The 21,806-nt window shown below is 38.2% G+C and overlaps 1 protein-coding gene across 2 annotated transcripts in view; it reads left to right on the plus strand.

Moving 5' to 3' along the window:
• Positions 1-21,806, plus strand: part of COX16 (cytochrome c oxidase assembly factor COX16) — a 59,237-nt gene that overhangs the window by 15,770 nt on the left and 21,661 nt on the right. For both annotated transcript variants that reach the window (XR_012764460.1, XM_075425099.1), the window contains exon 3: positions 19,263-19,325. Coding sequence is in view for 1 of the 2 variants with exons in the window: in XM_075425099.1 (XP_075281214.1) it covers positions 19,263-19,325 (63 nt within the window). In the remaining variant the exon portion in view is untranslated. The remainder of the gene's footprint in view (positions 1-19,262; positions 19,326-21,806) is intronic.

Genomic DNA, 21,806 nt, shown 5'->3' on the forward strand with positions numbered 1-21,806 from the left:
TATGCCCTCGTTTGTAAGCATGACTCCTACACTTGTTTTCTTGCTAATTCAACTGCTAGATAGACAGAATTTAGTGTATTTGTGGTATATCTCTACTACTTTTCAAATGCTAAACTATGATCCCTTCCTTTCAAAAGTATTTGCTCTTTCCTTTTTCAGTCTAACCATTCTCATTGTGATGAGAGGGCAACCACATATAGTAGGCAAGTTCTCAGTTGACGGTGGTATTTTGAAGGAAGCATCATAGTACAACTAGTGTTTGTGTTTCAGTGACTGAGGGCTTAACTGCTACTTTCTTTTTGTATTCTTGTGGCTTAACGAGCAAAAGCTGCATTAGTGATAATGCCTATGTTACTAATGTCAAACTGGCTTTTGAAGAATGTTCGTATATAAAAGAATTAAAATTCGAGAGATGATGGTTTGGACTTTTGAGGGAGTGTGGTTTGGTGGTGAGGCATTGGGCTGGGTCTAGTATTAGGGTTAGAAGAGAGACAGGACCTGGAGCTGTAGCTAGAGTGGGGTTGGGAAGGGGCTGCAAAAGGAATTCTGTCCTCTTGTTCACTTAGGCCATGGCTTGGGATCTTGAGCTGAGGCTAAACCAATGTGTAGGATAGAGACCCAGAGCCTAGAGCTGCAGTTGAGGAGGGGCCATTAGTGTCTCAAGAACAGGTAATTTATACATTTTAGTATGGCATCTTTGGATATTAGGGCTTTGTATATGCCCATCTCTTGCAAAAGCAAAGAACCATTTTGGGTACACCTTAATTTACTCAGGATACCTAGATCAGTCGTATTCCCTCAGCACGCTGAATGTTCTGCATTTAAAGCGAACTGATGCTGAGACTCTTATTCTTGTAAATGCCTGTTTATGCTGGTCAGATTTCTCCTGAAGCTAATAAAGGATTTCTCGATTATCTGTTGTTGCCAAAATGTCCATTAATGGAGAAATCATTAGGTTAGGTAATTGTTTGTTTTCTGGGAAGAATTTATGCATATCAAAATTGGTTATAGAAAACCAGGTGTACTTATGGGAAAATCATGTGGATTTAATGGAGAAGAAATGAGTAAGTTTGTATAGGCATCGTTCCAAACGCCTTTGTTCTCAAATGGAAAACTAGGCCCTTTCTTTGCCTTGCTTCTTGTTGTGTATGTGATTGAATTGAGATTCTTATTTAAGGAGTTTTTTACAGAAAATGTGACTTCTATTAAATGTACAGAAAATGTGTTCTTTCAACTATATGATAAGAATTTATTTTTATTTACTGTGTGCCCATTGTTGCCAAGGCATGGTAGAGACATCTAATTTTGGATGTAAGAATCTTGGACATGTGGAATGGTCTGTACTACTGGCTGGTAGTTGCTGTAGAGGATTGAACAGAAGCAACATATTAACTACCTGGGAAAAACTAGGCTTTCAGCCCATCAGCAAACCATGTAGACTAATGAAATAGAGTTGGAAGTTCCAGAACTTCTTTGGTGAACAAGTATTATTGCAAGGCAGGTTCTCAGAGTGGAATTGGATAGGACCGAGCAAGTTCCTCAAGGGTAACTTGCAGCAGAAGCACTCCTAGGAAAGCTAGAATCTCAGGAAACAAAACATCAATTAGCCTTTGAAGTCTGCACATAGTTCCTGCTGTGGATTATGTATGACAGTGTTACTATGCTGACCCCTATGACAATGTTGCTACACTAACCTTTTTAGTGTTTACAAACTGTGCAGATCCTGTTCACCTTTCCTTTGTCTATGTAAAGTGCGCCCCAGAAGTTGAATGCTAAGAAATGAGAAGAATAATGTTTTCTGTCTTACTGACGCAGAAAGTAGAAGCAGTGAAAAATCAAAATGACAGAAGTTCAATCTTTTCTCCTGTGTGAGTTTCACCCTTGAATCAGCTGTTGTGCATTAAAACATGTATGACCATTGCATGGCACCCCAGGAGTTAAAATCCAGGTGCAAGTGGAAGTACCTGACCTGTTCTTTCAGAACACCATTCTCTGTGAGCAATAAAACTGTAAACCCAGAAAGAGTGTAAAAGGAGTGATGGTGATGGTGTGAAGCATACTCATTAGTAAGAGTGCTAGGAGCGTAAAGCTTCCTTTATGCAGACTGAGTAGATGGCCTTTAAAATTTCTGTAGAGGGAATGGCAGTGTTTTGAGCTCCTTAGCTAATCTTTTTGACGGACACGTAATTACCCGTGAGACATTGCTTATAGACACCTGCAAGGTGTTAGTGTTGCTATTGTCAGTTCTCATTTATTGCATTTACTTGGTGCCTTGAGGTCCTAACTCATGAAATGATGTAACTGTGAGGATCTCAGTTTTTATTTTATATTCCTGGACCACAAGTTGGGAAGAATAGCATATATGGTGCATAGAGGATTATCCTGGAAGCCTGAGTGTCCTTTGAAAAAGAAAAGAATGAGGAGTGGAAGAGAAAAGAAGGCTAATACAGTCACTTATGACACTGATATTTTACTGGTTTACAGCTGTTCTCATAATTGGGCTTGATAGTGATTTAAGTGTGTTGACTGTCTGGTTGGTTATACTCGGTATTATGGTTTGAGAGTATTGTTGGTGGGTCCTTGGTGTTGTCCTTCAACATGGAGCTCATGGATGGGTGTCAGGGGACCAACAGCAGCATGCAGTTTGAACAAGTTCCACTGATCTCTTTGGAAATTTTTATTTTTATTTCCATCTTGTTCAGGTTCTTGCTTCAGTTCCCTCCTTTACCACAGAGCTACTCTCTGTGAGTAATTCACTGGATTTTAGTGAGTCTCACTTTCTCAGTCTGTAAAAGGGAGATAATTAATACTGCTCTACTTTACATAGGGATCAGGAAAGTTAATTAATTCAAATAGAAGGAATTATTTAAATTCAAATGAGTATTTAAAAAAATACTTTCTCAGGTGATATCCATTAATTCAAGTGTTTTGGCTCAGGGTGAAATAGTTTAGGAGGAAACAGGAGCAGAAAACTGACCAGTTGCCTTAAGGCCTTTGTATCAGGGGAGAACACAACTGATATTTGCCCCAGGAAGGTCCAGGAAATCAGTCCAGCATTTTCTCATTGCTCTAAGTGGGTAGTTGAGAAGTAAGTGGTACCTGCCTATTAGAATGCTTTTGTGTTGCAGTTGAAACATTGCTCTGGTTTGCAGACAGACTGCAGTTTGTTTCAGACTGTTGAGCAGTCGGTGACAGCTGCAGCAGCACAGTGTTTGAATGAAGTTGCAACATACACCCAAAAAGGGGAATAAGTTTGTGAGTGGCTGGACAAGACTATACTGTGTTGCTGGCTGGCACGTTCATGTTGCTGTCAATAAGTGAACTAGCTCAGCTATGTCGACAGGAGTTGCACACATAGGCATGCCCTGAAGTATTACAACTAAAATTGTCTGTTGGTTATTGCTTCTGTTTTGCCTGCCTATGAAGTCTACCTGGATAGTATTTCCGTGCCCCAGCAGAAGTTTGGTTTGGTTTTTTTGGTTTGTTGTGGCTTTTTTATTGTTTCTGGTTTTTTTTCTGAAGAAGAAGCATTGCAGAATCAAATGTATTTTGAAAGGTTAGTGTAAAGTTAGCATGGTTCTGAACGATCTGTTGTGTTTCTATATGTCACATCATTTTCTACCTTTAAATAATGTATTTCATATGAGGTGAAGATTTTAAAACAAAATCACCTAAACCTCCGAATATGTCTGTAGCATTTAAAATTACACAAATGCTATTTTTTACTTATAGTTGTGGAATGTCAGCAAATTGTCCCCATCATTAAACACATTGTGAGCTACTAGTGCTAGATAGAGCTGCTTTACTGCAGGCTGTCTTGTTTATCTTGTTTGAGGACTTTCATCTGTGATAGAAAACAGTATTTTCTCTATTTGCAAAGCTGTCAAAGATGCCAAGAGTTTAACTGAGATAGCAAACAGTATTTTGGCTGGTTGTAGAGTTGTGTTTTTCACTTTCTTCCCCCAAATTGCTCAACTGACTGAAAACTGTGAGGAGTTTTTGTTGCAGTTCTTAATGGGTAAGCATCCACGCTTGAAATCATGTTACATCTTGGTGTTCCCAAAGATCAGAAGTCTGTCTAAAACTTGACTGACTTCACCATTTCAAGGAGTCACCTGGATAGGCCAAGTCATTGTGATGGGACTGGACTGGCAAAGCCCGTGGTGGTATATTTTGTTCTAGTTTGTTAATGGGCTTAATGCTATTGCTGTGAGTCGAGGTCATTCCATGCACTCGGTTATTTTCTGTGTTCTGCAGGCTTTCTGCTTGATTTTGTTCCAGATGGATTTAGACTCATCGTCTAGACTTCCTGTTGTGCCAACAACCCCTACCAATGCTAAGGTCAATTTAAATTAACACTGTTAGTACTCAAAATACTCTAAAACAGTTATTTGTATTACTAGAGTTAAGGAAGTGAAATTTAAACTCAGTATCTGCTCAGCTAAATCTAAATGTATGTTTGTGGTGCTGTGCACTACGTCAGGGATTCATCTTGCTCGCATTTCCATTGTCTTAAATGAAATGCCTGGTTTGAGATAGCTATCCAGACAGCCCATGTAGGTGGTTTGAGAGAGAAATGCCCCCATAATATGCTTCATACAATTTTAAAATAGATGCTTGAGAAATATAGAAAACTAGAAAGATTGAGCTCAACACTTTATTATTACCATATTTCAGTGACATGAGTACCATCCTTGGTGTATGAATATATTTATATGTAACTTGACCAGTGAATGGTACGTGAGAGAACTGCCTAACTTCAGGTGCAGATGAGTTAGGTTTCAGACACATACCTTAAAGTGGGATTTATTTTCTCTAGAAATGCCCATCTCTATTCAGCTGACTGTAGGAGGAGCCTAAATAGAGACTTTATGCTTCAAATAAAAAGTTTAGGTAGATAAAATTAGGTGAGATGAAGCCCGCCCTAAATATCCTTTCCCAGGAGCTTCATTGGCAAACTAGCAGATGGCTTGAAGATAGAGGAGCTCTTATTTAATGCGTTGTTTGTGTCTGAGGTATTCTGTTATTCTGGAGAGTTTCCTCCATGATTTCATAGGAGGTTGTATTAAACACATCCTGTTAGATTTCACTGAGAACAAAATCAGAGTATCTTTAATTGGTGTCTGGTGGAATTTTTTGGATGGGAAAGGTATCCTTTCTAAACTTGTCAGCAAGGGAATGTGAAATCATTTTAGTGTCTCTCGATGAACTTGGAAGAATAATTAAGTCTTCTCATCTAGCATTTTAGCATTTATTTATCAATGCATCTTCATGTGTTTAATTGGTTTCAGTAAGCTAATTACACAAGCACAGTGTGGCAAGGGATTGATGCTGGTGATTATTGTTTTATTCTTTTTTTTTCATTACGCTGGTCAGGTTGGCCTGAGTCTCAAGTCTAATGAAGACAAACTTTGGCTAATTTCCTTGTGTAAGTAGATTTAGTTGATTTTCAAAGACTAAATTAATTAATGAGTTTGGCCCTTGGTCCTCCAGAAATTAAGACAATAATACACTGAAATGTTGTTTGGTGCTTTAGAAAACATGAGGGACATATATTTATCATTGCTTGTAGGAGGGGAAAGAAAATCTGTATCAGTCATTTATTTTTATGTAATGACACGTTTTACTAAATGAAAGCGGAGCTTGCTTTCAAGCATGGTGTGCTTAGTGGAGAGTTTTAGAATTGGATGTTACATGTGGCAGCCTGGGTTCTGATTGATGGCTAAGCAGGTGCCCTTATAGTGTCTTTGTTTCTGTTGGCAGGGGAATTTGAAACTTGTTACATCTTTTGACACTGGTTCAGAATCATCCAAGGTAGTAATTTCAGTCCTGTAGTATGGCACAGAAATGAAAGGTGAGCAGAGCTTTCCATACTCTCTGTTGTGGTGGTACCAGATGTTCAGATGTCCGTTTTCTCTCATGTTTCTGTTCAGTCCAGAGGAATTGTGTGGAAATGAACTCTTTATCCATGCTATTCTTTAAGATTTTGAAGTTCAACTGCTAGTGTTGAGCTCATGTTTTTGCATTGATTTCAGCAAAAACTAATCTGTTTTGCTTGAGCTCAGATGACTTTCCCACTTCGTCCCTAAACAGGTGCTTACCGAGTTTGCTGTGATACCAGACAGAGGTGTATGTTTTCATTTTTCAGACATCCTTTCAGTTTAGCATATAAGCCACCATTTTTCTGTAAAAGGCAAATACGGAGTCAGTCCGGGATTCAGTCAGATTTTTGTTGCCCCGTTCTAAGGCTGACACTGTGTGTATGCTCTTGAATGGTTTCCAGTGATTGGATCCACCTAGACTCGCTGCTTATTGTCACCACAAGCAGCTTAAAGCACTGTAGCACAACCTGGAGGTAAGGTATTGCCCGTACCTGCCCTTTCATACCATCTTGTATGAAGTTGAAAAAAATGAGATCAAGGCCATATAGCCGGTTCTGATGAAACCAGGAGACCAGTCAATACCAGAAGACTTCTATTAACAACCTGAAACGGATATGGGCTCTCAAAATCACAATAAGGCTGCTAAAAGTTGGGACAGTCTCATTAAAAATGGATGTGATGATGTTAATAATAGTAATCTAGGGATTATTTTGGTAATAGGTGTGTTCACTGATGAAGAATTAAAGCTGTGGTATTTTTTTAACTTTGAAATATCTGGGTTTTAAATTAATTTTAAGTTTCAATGTTGTAATGTGGTGTGAGGATATTTTTTTGGCAATGAATATGAAAATGAATTGTCAATGATACTGAGTTTGGCCAGATATCCTAAATAATAATATTCAGGGTTTCAATGGTAAAGGGTTCCACTGAATCCATATCAAGCTTTTTAATTTTTTTTTTTCTTTTAATGAAGAAAAGCCTTTACCCATCAGTTTCCAGGTATGCGGTGGTTACTGTTACTATAGTAATTGCAGGGTTTTTTTGCCATCCATGCTGGGGTGTTGTGCTTTGTCCTGTGTGTAAGGATACATTAATAAACATAATTGAATCAAAAATGGTATGTCTCTGAGAGGTCTTGTGCCTTTTATAAAGATTGGAAAAATTGACTTAAAGTTTCAGGGGCTTAATATCTGTCTAGATCTAAAGTTTTGATTCTTAAATGCGACTACCTGGATGTGTATCACTTTTGCACTGAAGATCCTTTACATGCCTAAAATTCTGCTTTTGGGCAAGCTCTCTAGTATTGTAGTTTTCATGGTGCGGCATAGCTTGGAGTCTGTTAAACGTGTATAGAGTCTTTTAGGGTCTATTAAATAGATGATCCTCGGTCTGTGTTAGCTGAGATGCAAATATCACTAAGTGAGCTGTTGAGTACAGCTTGTGAGGCTTCACACGAAAAGGCTGTAGAAGTAGGAATGCTGCTTCTGGTGAGCTGCTGGTTCAGCCAGAGGACAGGTACGAAGGGTGTGGGTGGGAATTTCAAGGCACATCTCCTTTCTCTGGGAAACATCCAGTAACAGTGAATTTGTAGACTGCCTGCAACTGCAAGCATTATCAGCTTTCCTTTTTAAGACTCATCTCTCTATGCAATAGTTAAGAAATCGGGAGAAAGAGGGAGAAAATGTGATAGTGACCTAGTGGTGAGATTATATGTGAAGTAGGGGAAACTTCGTTTATAATTCCTGTGCCATTTAGGATTTCTGTGTTTTTATCAAACGAGTATTCGATATTAAACATCTTGAAGCTGGACCCAGCATGTCAGAGCATTATTCTTTCTCTGAAATGAGGGATTTGTTCTTCTTCAAAACAGCTAGGGCCCTGTAAATCTAGTTCTGAATCTTCAGATGTGTGTACTAACATGTATATGCCCATTGCTATTTACATATTTTGAACTAGTAAATACCTTGGTGACCATGCACATTGTTCCAGCCTTCTCATATGCATATGCAAGTTGTGGATGCTCTTAGAGGATTGCCTTAGAGTGGGCGCTTTGTGTGAGCGCTCTCATATTTATGTCCATGAAATTCAGGACAGAATTTACATCCTATCTGGTATGTCTTAATTGATTGTACTGAGTAAACGGAGTGCGCTAGGTATGTTCTGCACACAAGGTAACTCTTTGTTTGGATGCTCAAAAGTCCTAGTGGATATACATTGTCCAGGGTCTCCAAACATCGAGCAGCCACATTAGAGCTACCACCTGACTATGGTGCCCAGCATCTGGAATTCTGGGCAGATGACCAAATTTATCTTTTTTTTTGCCAGGACAGAATTTCTGTGTGGATAAAAAGGGCTGCGGCTGGAGAAACCTGGACATCTGGCAGCTTTGCCTCAGATTATTGAGCTTCTCTGTGATGAAATAAAAAATGGAGTGGAAGTATTAAGAGTTCCTTGTTTCAAACAGAAACCATTTTTCCGTTTCATAATTCTTGATGGTGTTTCTGTTGTCAAGATTAGATTCAGATGAAAAGGTTATTAACTGGAGAAACTCGTTCTGATGCCTTTGCAAGTGGAACTAATTTCAGTACATAAAATGTTGATAGTTTTCAGATTTTTACATTTTATATACTACCAAGAATTCTGCTTGGTTGCTTGAAATCCTGTCACATTGCCACAATTAATTACTAGTATTTTTGCCTTGCAATTGAAGTGATTGCAAGTGTGTAATTTAGCTTCAGGCAGCTTTTGGCCAAAAAGTAATTTAATATCCAGGTGTTTTTCCCCCTCACCTCCCTCAAACACCAGAAAACATCTAGCTTTTCAGACTCATCTTGTGCAGCCAGTAGCCATGGTGTCAGCAGATGGAAGCTCAAACAGAAGTACTGGGGTGCCAGTCCCTACATCAGGATTTTCTGCACTTCTGGACTTGTAGATCACTACAGTTTTTACCAAGAAAGTGCTGAAAACCCTTTGCTCAGGAATATTTCCATTTTAAGTGTGATCTCTGTCTAAGTGGACCTTCCATTTCTTCTCCTTTGTTTTTGAGGCTGGAAAGAGTCAAAGTCAATTGGTTCAGTTGCAAACTACAGCTGTGCGGCAGTCTGAAAAAGCAGGGCCCAAACTCGGATCTGGAGTACAACCACTAAATGAGAGGGGAAAATGCGTAATCTGTCTCTCTTCGAGTATCTGTCACTACAGAAAGCATTTATAGGTTTGCTGGTGATTCAATAGGTGAAACGTTTTCCCCAGAGTCAGCACTGAACCTCCTGTGTGTGGTGTCAGGCGGTGTTTAACTGCTGTTTTTTTGGTGAGGCATAGAAATGAGACTTTGCCTTTAGAACCTTAATGAGTGCTGAAATTAATGTTGTAGCTGGTACAACATTGTGTCTTGCCTCCCTGGAGTGCAGCTCAAGGAGGGTAGAAGGCATCTGAGATTGTATGTTAGATGGGCAGCTATGGGGTCAAGAAACTCACAAGCTCTCCCTGACAGTCCTTCCACTTCTGCACCCTCAAAGACTACACGTGCTGTTCGTAAAGCCTACTGAGCGAGTCGCAGCAGAAGACTAGTCTGGGTATTCCCAGAGGAACAACTCTTTGTTTGTTGATTACAGAGAGAAAGTAGGAATACAAGCTTTCTGGATACTGCATAGAGAAGAGAGGTGACTTGTCTTATTAATATCTAAAATGTATGAATTAGTCTTTTGCATTCATAATTCCCACTGAATTTAATAGAATTGTTTTGTTAATGTTGAATGCTTAGCCATTTTAAGTGCATCCGGCATAACAGGAAAACAGTAAATTTGCTACTCGTGTTTTAAATTTAATTACACCAGATCTTACCATTATAACTTTCTCTAATGTACACATCAGAATGTCTGAGCTTTTGGCAGGTAAACAAGTTATTTATTAAAAATAGTGCCAAAGTATCTTTCAAAAGAAAATAGTGCATGATGTACAAACATGTTGCAAATTCTAGTAATCTAAAATACTGTTAATTTTGGAAGATGAGAAGCTTTCTGTAAGTGCAAAGTATTAAATAGGCTTTTTCTTCTTACTGTAAAACTTCACTAGATGTCAGTGTGGAAAGTATTTTTACTTAGATGCTATGTGAACTGTAGAATGGGAAGTGTTAATTCCTTTAACACATGCAGATTTAAGATGGCAGTTATTAGAATTTAGTAGTTGGAGGATTTCCTCAATATGTAATTTATTTGTAGCAATGTAATTTAGTTTCAGAACAACAAAAGCAATTTTGATAAGTTCACACCGAATTTTGAATTTTTTTCTGTTCAAATAGACATAAAAAAGTCCAAATTTGTTTCAGAACTTAACAGAAAGTTTTGAGATTTGTATTATAAATCAAAATGATATTTTAAAACATAATTAAAACCAATTTCTAGGGTTGAAAAATAGCAGACTTTTTGGTTTTGTTTTACATTGTTGATTATTTTGAGTCCACAAAAATTTTAATGTGTATTTTCTTGCTGTTGGTTTGTGAAAACTGGACTTGTTTATATGAGGATGGCAACTATATTTTCACATGGCTCAAGATGGGCCTTAGGCATTACCTTACACATTTAGAAAAGAAAAAAAGCGTATATATTTATACATGTTTGATTAAGGAAGGCATTTGTAATCTGTAAGTGTGATTGTGCATTCTTTTAACTTTATTATGTGCTTATGTGACATTTGAAGAATCAGATTATCTCTTTCCTACATGAGAGTTGGTTGGTTGGAGTTTTTTGGGTTTGGGGCTTTCTGGGCGTTTGTTGTTGTTGTATTGAAGCTTCAGTGCTTTTACTGAAGCTTTAAAGGGTTTGGTCTCCTATGAGATAGGTAGACTTTTCCCTTTAAACTAATTCCTGTGTGTTTCTGAGCTGATACACCAAGCAAAAGGTGCTGGTTTAGGTATTGTGTGGTGCCCTAAGCTGCTACTAGGACTAGTTTTCCAGGATGAGCCTAACTGAACAGTCAACAAACACCTGAACAGAGGTATTTCTGCTGAAGTACAGAACTAAAGAGGACACGCTCTCCAATCCTATTCTGTGTGCTAGCACAGCAATGAAAAGATTAAGATGAGAGGACCACAGACTGCTTGCATGCTTGCTCAAACTGCCAGTTCACAGTTTCTCTCTTGAAGTTACTTGCTTTTATCAGAAACTTAAGTGACCTTTCTGTTTTTCGGAGTTACCACAAACAGGCTGATTCTGTCCAGAGTTGGAGTATGACTTAGGTAGTGATAAGGAAAGTGATAAGGATAAGTTATAACTATATTTGCACTGTTTTTCCAGCTTTAACTTGCATGGTAGGTACCTAGCCATTAAAAAGTGACCTTTGAAAAATATGCTAAAAAACGTTGGCTCTGCAGGGGTTGCATCCAAAAGCTGTATTTTGTCTTTATTATTTCTAGCTATTAAGTATCTTCCATTTAGAGGCAAAAAGGTTTTTTTCACCTAAATACTGGCAGCACAAATGCACACTCTGTGAGTTCTTACAGATATACCTTAGGTGTGCTTTCAGTAGCATGTCCATTACTCTCAAAGTTGATGCAGATGGAACCCGGTAATTTAAATTCAGCAAATCAGTCTTTCGTACATATTCAAGAACTCTTATTAAAGTTTCTTTTGTATTTATGCAACTTTTATTCAAAGTAAAAGCTTTTCATTTTACCAATAAAGATCACGTGATTCTGAATGCAGGAGTTCAACATTTTTCATATTAGAACTGGACTTTCCTTTTGCGTACATCGGTTAATGCTGTACTAAGAATAACTGAACAACATGGTGATGGGTTAACTAAAATATGCAGAAAATGCATTTGAAAATGTAAATTTCAAATATGTATATATATTAACAACAGATGCATTATAAGGAATTTTGAGAGGTTTGTTAAAACATTGCAAAGAGCTAACATGTGAGCTAAGGTATCATGAAACTGATATTTAAGAACTTAAAATCTTTCAGTAAATTCCATTAATTTTTCATAAATTATACCCACAGAATGAGGAGAAGAAAAGGAATTTTTTAAGTACTGCTTTATGTAACATTTCCTTTTTCTGAACTGAGAACTTAAGGATGTTTAGTTTGTGTCCTGTATTTTACTATGCTTAAGTGGCTGTAGCAGGACAGGTGTAGCATACTAAAGAGACTTTACAAAGGCACCCTGAGAAATTGTCTTTTAGTATTTTTAAAGTTAGGTGACTTACTCCTCTTACTGTTTTCTCTGTCCATGTTTTGTGATGGCTGACTCAGCAATTTCTGCAACTCTTGTTCTAGGCTAAGAATCTATTTTTGTGACCAGTGGTCCACATTTTGGCTTGCAGGACAGAATGTGCTATTGCCTTACTTCTCACCCCTTTCTGTGATGATAAATAAATGCATTAAATCCTCTGACAGTAAATCAGGCTGAACTACTCTTGCCTTTCTTGCATAGTTTGCACCATGGATCTTCAGCACGTTCTATGCATTTCACCTGGGAGGTCTTACACTTTTGTTCCTTGTTTCAAAGAAAATAAAAAGGAAATCTGGGAAAAACTGCACAGAATACTTAGCAAGTTCCTCCCTTTGCACGATTGGGTTGCAGAGATGTAGCAAAGCCCAGGAATGCTGGCTTTGAGATACTGTGTTAGAGAGTTCTGCAATTCTGACTTTAAGGTGAGAGGTGTGGTTGGGTCTGTGCTTAGAACTGGTTCATCTTTATGCATGCAGCAAAATTTGCTTTTCTTTGCAGGGACCTTTCAAAAACACCAAGGGTCTTGCTGTTAGTTCCGGACTTGTTGGGTATTTTACTCTATTGGAATATTTTATTTTATACTGGAAGGAACAGTTTTTGCACTGAATTTTACTGTGAAATAATATTTATACTAGCATAATTGGAGCCAAGGTTTAAGGCACTAATTTATGTTTTATAAATCAAATAAATAAATGCAGCTGCAAATCAAGCTGGATGCAAAAGTATACAAATCATTGATTAAATGCTTGAGTACTGTCTTCTTGGAACTGAAAGCTATAGAACCCTTATTAGTTTTGATGACCTTATATATGAGAAATCTAGATGTGCTAAAGTGCTTGCTGAAGTATGGGATGGTTTGGTCATCGTATTAGCCTTTAACTTAATTGCACTTCCAATGGCATTAGCATGTGAAAATGTATGGTCTGGAGTCTGGGGTTGTAGATCTTTTTTTGATCCATCTGGAAGCAAGTAGAAGATCTGGGTTTTAAGAGATCACTGGTGCACCATGTGTGGAAACTCTGGGAACTGCTGCTGTAATAAGATTTTATATTGCTCCTTTGGAAATGTCTGCATTGATTTCTGTCAGAGGCTGGATGATACATTTTTTTGTTTAACTGCCTGTATTCTGTGCAGATCTTGGGAAAGGGTCAACGGACACAAAACTAGGTTTTGCATCTAGTCTCGGCTGTCTCCCCAGTGTTCAGAAGTATTCCTATCCAAGCGTATGCAGTAGTCTTACCCAAGTGTTTTCATGTATTAAATATTGTAAATAATGTAGATAAAGGACATAGTGAATGAAGTTGCCTTGCCCTTCCCTGTTGCCAAAGAGTTTCATAATTACAACCTTTGTTGTACTTTACAACCTTTATTCCTTTAATTCCTTAAGTAGAGCGGTGCTCAGCTTGGCTGTAGCTTACCCTGCACTTCCTGAGTCCTGGGATTTATCCTCTTGTCTACAGCTTCTCACTCCTTCGTAAACCACAATTTGGAATATTTATGACACAGACTTTTGTAACAATTTATGGGAGTCTTTTCCTCTCAAGGAATATTGAAGTTGACTGATCAATGCAAGATTGCTGATTTTCCACTTTGAGGAGTTAGGTGTGTGATAAATGTTTTCAAAGATACTCTATTGGGAGAGCCAGAACTGGTGGTTCTGGTTTACTCTAAGTTTAAAAAATGGATGGGGAGAACAAAATGAAGAATGTCATATAAACAGTCATTTTTCGGACTCTGTGTTCTGGACACTACAGGAAAATTGCGTCCCATCTATTTATGCTGCTGTGAGCAAATGAATTAAAAAAAAAAAAAATCCTGTTCATTACGTTCAAGCCATTGTCCTTTCCCTTTTCCAAAGTAAAAGCTGAAATCTTTCTCAGTGGGATATTATTTTGTGGAGGCTAGGGTAGGAAAGGATACCCGTATTTTAGTAAAAATAACTAACTAGTTTTAGGGTAGGAACATCTGCCTCCTGGAAATGCTTGCTAGAGGGAAAGTTTTGTAAGACTTTGGCATACCAAGATTTGATCAGTACATGCCAGTCTCTGGACTCAAGTATGCAACTTACTGCACTGACTTATGTGAGAGGAGACTGTTAAAAGCACAGTCCTTTTCTCATGACATGGCTGTCTCCTGACAGTTGCCTTGTATAGTAATTGAACCCTTACTTTTAGAAGATGTAATAAATTCGAGACTTGGTTTGTGCTAAAACCCGTGGCCACAAATAGTAAATGGACAAATAAATAATAATGGTTGTAGCTGAGAGAGAGAGACTGCTTGTGAAAATGGGCTATTTAAATTACAGATCCAGGCATACATGTATTGTGGATGACTGGGATGCTACCCTGAAAATTAGAACGTGAATCAATTGCTCCTCCTCTCTGAATGCTGAACAGGAGTGACAGTGCTAATCTGCTTTATATTTCTGAGTTTCATAGAATCATAGAATAGTTTGGGTTGGAAGGGACCTTTAAAGGTCATCTAGTCCAACCCCTCTGCGGTGAGCAGGGACATCTTCAACTAGACTGGGTTGCTCAGAGCGCTGTCCAACCTGACCTTGAATGTTTCCAGGGATGGGGCATCTAGCACCTCTCTGGGCAATCTGCTCCAGTGTTTCACCGCCCTCACTGTGAAAAATTTCTTCCTTATATCTGGTGTAAATCTATCCTCTTTTAGTCTAAAACCATTACCCCTTGTCTTACCTCAACACGCCCTGCTAAAAAGTCTGTCCCCATCTTTCTTATAACCTCCTTTAAAAACTGAAAGGCTGCAATCAGGTCTCCCTGGAGCCTTCTCTTCTGCAGGCTGAACAGCCCCAACTCTCTCTGCCTGTCCTCAGAGGAGAGGTGTTCCATCCCTCTGAGCATCAAAAGGGGATAGTGATGGTGTTCTGCGGGTTCCTTTGTGGAAGAGCTGTCCTTTCCATATCCTAGAGGTAAAGTTAGTGACATTCATAAATTTCACAGTCGCTCTCTGTCTGGATTATTTGCTTCTGAACTGAAATGAACTGTGGTCACTGAGGATCAGTGCAAAATTGTTAGCTAGAGAATATTTTAGTAGCAGCACATTTAGGTTTATAACTGTACCAAAACTATTTGTGTCACAAACAAAAATTTCCCTTTGCTGCAATGAGTGTAGAGAGGCCAGCAGTTTATCGCAATGCACTGCAGGAGTCCCTGGTCTGGTAGAGGCTGCAAGCACTAGGTATTCCTGCTTTGCTCTGAAGTGATGCCTCTTATCTGTACCCCGAGGTGCACCTTTTTTTCCACCTAGAAATTCTGTCCAGGTTCTAATTGAAAAACTCAAATGTCAGCCTTAAAACGAGACATGGCAGCCACAGTTTAAAAGATTTTTAGGTACTTACGGCCTTAAATAGCTGCCTACTAAGATTTCTAAGAATATTTTTGAGCTTAATCTCTGTTACTTTCAGCCACGTAAGATTTTTTTTTTTTAAGTCTGTATCTTTGGGCACCTTTTGAAGTTAAGTAAGGGTAAATCTGAAGGAACAGTGGAGTGTGAAATGGGGCGAAATTCTGATTTGAAAACTTTGTTCTTAAACCTTTTTTGAGATTTGTCTATATACCTCCCCTTGCACTTCCAATTGGTGTAATAAGAAATAAGCCTTTATAGTGCAAAATAATCTGAGAATGTTTCATTCATTTATGCCACAAGTGCTACATAAGACAAAAAAAAAACCAAAACACCCCACACCTGAGTAAAAAACATAGTAAAGCCTTAAAAAGTTCTATTCACAGTATTGGTTGCGAAGCCTTGCAGACAGCATCTCATGAAAGCTGTCTGAATACTTGCATCAAGTTTTTCAGTTGTTTTTCAGTAAGAATTTAATGTGAAGTTATGGTGTGATTATAAGCCCACACATCTATGAATTCCATATTTAGAGACAAAGCTTGAATTTAAATGGATGTTAAAGGAGTGTCTGAGATTTTGTCTGACAAGGAGTCCTCTGGTGTAAGGGGATTGTGTTCTCTTCCTTCCTAAGTACTGGTGTAGAGGACACTGCCAGGCTGTTCTGGCATTTGGGCTTTGTTGCCCCCAGCATATTTACTAAAAGAGATTTGTATTCACAATTTAGCTGATGATTCATTTGCCAGTACATAGCTGTGTACTTCTAGCTCGTTTGGCAGTATGTGTGTTGGCATAGCAGTCGTCGTGGAAGCAAAATGTACGTGTTTGTGTTTGGGTCTTGTGGCAGATGTGTAATATAAAGGAGCTACCACTTTGGCATGGGCACTTCCCTAGCTCTGCCTATGTTTTAAGTGTTCCCTGGTTATAATCTGTGATTGTGGCTCATACTGATGTTAATCTGCCTTTTCAGAATGAAAATAGCACTGTCTGTCTTCCTTTTTTTGTTCTTGAGATGTTGCAAGGATAGCGCAGCATGGTACAAATGCTGTGGAAACAGAACTTTATGATGTACTTTTTCTCAGCTGCCATATTTGTTCTGAAAACAATTTGTAACCTGTCTGTCTCCATTTGGCAACTGAAAATCGGGGGGTTGCAACCAAAGCTTTGGAATGTGCAGATGACTTAATTTCTGTGCGGAGTCAAGCATGTTTAAACTATTCTATGTAGGTAAGTATTAGGGAACAAAAAAGGTAAATACAAGAGAAGTATAAGAGGAAATACATACTTCCCCCCCCCTTTTTTTTGTGGAACTTTGAGGAAAATAACATGATCTGCAGAGTGGACTTTAGTCTTTCATGTGCCTGTATGTTAAATATTAAGAATTTGCCAAGATGTGTGTATAGTTTACCTTCAAAACAGGGTTTAACTCTTTTTTGAGAAGTTAATTTGCTGCATAAAATTCCTGCTTGTAAAGAAGAAGCAGTTTCTCTTCATTACTCATTTACAGCATAACTTTTTCCTGAGAAATTTCAGTTAGCCTCCTTAATTTCTGCATTGTTGTCAATATTAAAGCTACAGCATCAAACAGTTATGAGTATTGGGATGCTGTGTCTCAGTTTTAGCTCATCTTCTCCCTTTGTGCAGGCAGAGGAGAATGAATGCACGAGGAAGTCTGAGGACAGAAGGGCCTGGAAGGGAGGAGAAGCAGCAGTAACTTCACTGCTTGTTTCCCTTTACCTTACACAAGTGTGGCCGTGCAAAACACCACACCTTAAACACACACACGAAAAATTACTAACTTAAAAACTTGATAATGGGGATATTGAGCTGTCTTTGTAAGTTAAATTTAATTAAGTAAAAATGCTGGTCCAACCATGTTATGCTGGGTGCCTTATTATTAAATGAAGGGGAAACATTGGAGGAAATAAAACTCTCTTGGTTCTTTACTTGCTGGAGCATTTATTTCCCCTTATCCATATGTGTATTGCGAGAGCACCAAGCATAACAAATGGTGTTTGCATTTAGTTCTGAATACAGTGAGGTCCACAGTCACTCTTACCTCCATGAAAGCAAGCTCCAAAGCTTGGCTGGCTGCCCAAAGAGTTTGCATTTCTGAATGTGTGATGGATAAGTTCGTTGTTCTAATGAAGCATGGCTGTTGTTGGAGGTCGTGGTCATGGAAGGAGAGAGGCGATCCATCTTTCATCTTTCATGAGGGGCTGTTCTGTGGAGGCCTTGAATGCCAGGGTGGAGATGTAGCATTTCATTGTTTATTTGATGTAGAGGGACAGTGCAGAGACAGTACCTTGTTTTACAAGTTGTGGTTTTTTTGTGTGTTTTTTTAATTCAAACACGGTAGGAGTTGTATCGTGTGCAAACTTTAACCATTTTAGATGTTTTGGTTTAGTTCCCAAGTGCAATGAGTCTGGAAGTTGAAAATGCGTGTATTTCTATGGCCAGATCTCTGATCAGATAGGGAAATCAAACCTCTGGCCATGCATACATAGTGTTAGACTTGCCTGTCGGTGCATCTTTAGGAACTGAGGTCTCACAGGCTGCATACCAACCAGCAGGCAGTGTCTGTAATCAAGGGGAACATTATGGTCTAGGGAAATTCCTCAGAGCAGTTGCAACCAATGTAGATAGTGGGTATGTATTTTAAGTACCTCTGAGGATCAGGAGCCTGTATTGGGGTAAAATCTGAAGGTGGATCTTCTTATCAACCAGGCAAATTCTATGACTTGTGTTCTGTCCTTTTTCTTCTCTAGACTGCTGATAGACATTTGAGGTTAGTTGTGATGAGGGTAACTGAGCTCTTTTCATTCAGATCAAGAAGCAGCAAATTAAGAATAATAAGTTTTCTTCCTACTGTACCATGGATGTAGAACTAAACACATTAGCAGTCTCCTTACACATATGGTTTGTTTGACAGTGGTTGTATTTAAGGTCTAAAAATAAGGATGTTTTCTCATGGTAGATTTATTTGATATTTTAATTGATTAGGCTAGAGACAGTGTCTGAATACTGCATATGTGGCTAATGTCTGTTTGAGGAGAACATAAAACACTTTCTCTAAGCATGAAGCATGCTAATTACCTTTTTCTCCTTTGCTTCCACTGTTAGGCCTGTGGGAGAGAGATGTTACTTAGCAAAGGGAGGAATGAACATAACTTCTTCTGGGCTCAGAAGAAGTAGAAACGTGGAAGACATCTGCTCTGCTTCACTGACATTTCTCTTTTTAGATTGTTTTTGAACAAACTTCTCTGAAAGGTGACAGGAGTCAGCAGCATTGTCAGTACAGAATCAAATCTAGGGAAGAGCTGTGTGTTCACCAGAAAATTGGAAATTTGACTCAGATTTTGAAAACCAGAATATATTGCATACCTGCTCACTGAACGTAACATTCAGGAGTTACATGTATAAAGTGATCACAGTTTTCTCTTTCTTCATGTTTCTTGTTTCATTTGTTTAAGGCTTTGTGTAGTTTGACATTTTCAAACTAAACTGTTACAGATTTAAGTATCTAAGGTAATGCAAGTGCAAGGCTAGTTACAAATGTGCTTCCTGCTTGATTTGAAAAGTTAGGCTGTTGACCTGTCTCTTTTCAGCCCAGTTCTTGTACTGTGCTCATCATCCTGGTATCGGAACAAACAGCACATCAACTCATTCAGAGGAGAGAAGGGTTTGCATGTACCGATACTTAGTTTATTTGAAGCTAACATTTCTTAAAAAACAAAATTCTTAAAAGCAAACATTTTTGCTGCATTCTTATTTGTCTTGCAGGTTGATCCAGCTTTGAAAGAAAAATTAAAACAGAACACTGTGACACTGGAATCTGAATATGAGGTAAAATAAATTTGTTGCTTGGGGCTCATAACCTTGGCTACCCTTGATTACCCTGGCCGCTAGTGGGTTGTATCTGTCCCTAACTAAAATTAGATCAGCCATCTGCCTTTGACTCTCTGATGTACAATAGAAAACAGGTTTTATGTAAAGAAAGGTTTTTGAACATGCAGTGCTTCTTTCTGAACACAGCTTTACTTAGATGTCCAGGTGCCAGGTACTGTGGTGCAAATAAATGCCACTATTTCTGTGGTTAAACTAGTCTATAAATGTAGAGCTGATACTGTCCTTAGAAGGAATGTGTATATGTATATGTCAAGGCTTCTACTGCATGAGTTTTGATAATCTTTGTTCTATAATTTGGTCCAATGTGCTTGACGTGCGCTCTCTTATTTCTTGCTTCTGAAACTTATGTGTATCTTTCAAACAACTGTCATTCCTTTTTCATTATTTCAGGAAATTTTAAGACAAATATTTCAGTCTTTCCACAACAATGCATGTTCTTGAGACATTACGGAGCTCCAAAATAGCAGTTTTGGCCAGTTTAATATCCAGAGTTTTATAAATCTTCAGGCCCGCAAAAAGCCATATTAGGAAAACTGGAAAAAACATCCCTGTATCCAGAAACAAAGAATAAAACTATTTAAGATAATTTTTAATGTTTTAAAATTAGCTGGAGCAAATGTCCAGCTAAGACTTTATCTGTCTTTATGGTCTTTATGCTGAACACAGGTTTTGTTTTTCTTCCCGTACCACATTCTTGTCAAAAACCTTTGGAGAGCTTGATTGCTCCCATAGCTCTAATAATTAGGTGTGCAAATGGCAGAACATGGTGTTGCTAATAAAACCTTTCTATCATATTACTGTTTTGTGATTTGTCTGAAATAAAAATAAAACTTCCCTTTTGTATTTTTACATGCCTAGTTTCACAGAACGTCTGCATACCTGCCGGGTTTGTGATAGAGTTTTACCGTTATTGCAAACAGTTTTGGGCCATCCCCTTCTACAAAGAACTGTGTTTTATGGTGTAGGGATTGAAAGGATTTGATCCATCAGTACATATGCAAAGCTCAAATGGAAACTCAAAACATACAGGTCCATTCAATTCTGATGGTCTCTGGGATTACTGTGTCTCTCGCTTTCCATAGAACATACTGTAAGGCTGCTCTGATTTATGTCTGTGGAAGAACCACAAGCAGTAAAAGAATCACCACATCTCTCCGTTTAACTCTCTACCTAACCTCAGAGTCAACTGATCTGTATTCAGATACGCCTTGCTTTCTTTCCAGAAGATAAGTAAATAGTTGAAGGATAATATTTAAATGGCTATAATTGCTTTAGCTTTATGGATAAATCAATGGAAATAAAATACAACTGTCATAACAACATATTACAAGCCTGCTTGGGTAATGAGGCTCCTTCCTGATGGACAGAAATGACAGAAGTAATCTTATTTTTCTCTTAATCTAAACTACAGAAAGTTCTCAGGCTGAAATTCTTCCAAAGTAGTGTATGGGTGTTAGAGAGGGCAGGCTAGTTCAACAAAACAAGTGGATTTGCATTTCCACAGAATGGAAGTGGATTCAGATATCATTTTGAACTCTGACCTCATGTATACTTCACTATGGGCACCATCTTACAAGCACTAGGCATATTTATTTCTTGCTTCAGTGAAACTTGTGGAACTACCAACAGTCATGCGCATACTTTGCAGGCTCTGCCCTGAGTGTGTGACAATTTTAGTCAGTGTTACCTCTATATTCTGGTGGGCAAAATCTAATCAGTCACTGAGTTACAGCTGACATTTAGGAGAATAGTTTTCTGTGGACCCTATGTGTTCCAGGCTAGGGGTTTTTTGGTGGTTTTTTTCTACTTTATTTTTTTGCTTGTCCAAAATACAGCTCTTAAGAACATCTAATTCCATATATAGGTCACACTGGAGGATTACACTGGTGGCTGTTACTAAATATGGTATGATAAGAGATCAAGGGCAGTTAAAAAAAAAGTTGCTGTTTTGATATGTAAAGCCTTCTTTTACAATATTATTAGCATTGTATCTGTAGCTGTTACTGAGGATACCAAGCCAGCTCTTTTGAAGCATGGTTGCCTGATGCATGCAAATGTCTATGGGCCCTCCTTAAGACTTTTAGAAGTATCTTATTGTCCTTACAAAAATGAGCATGTTGAATACATACTGAAGTCTTATAGAATGTCATAATTTCTGCTGTAAGCATACACCTTTGTGGGCATATTGCAAAAGATAAAGACATTCCCGATATTTCAAACATTTTGAAGTCTGCATTTTGTCTCCAGTGTAGTGGTGGTAATGAAAAAAGTTGTAATCAATTTACTGTGAGAAAATTAACATAAAGATATTTTCTCACCTTCTAATTTACTAAATTATTTCTTCTCAAACTATACAAAATTTACTTAACTTCATGTAGGAGTATTTCTGGCCAGGATACTATTTTGAGGAAGAAAGAA

The sequence above is a fragment of the Opisthocomus hoazin genome, chromosome 7 (assembly GCF_030867145.1).
Source record: "Opisthocomus hoazin isolate bOpiHoa1 chromosome 7, bOpiHoa1.hap1, whole genome shotgun sequence".
Classification (NCBI taxonomy): domain Eukaryota; kingdom Metazoa; phylum Chordata; class Aves; order Opisthocomiformes; family Opisthocomidae; genus Opisthocomus; species Opisthocomus hoazin.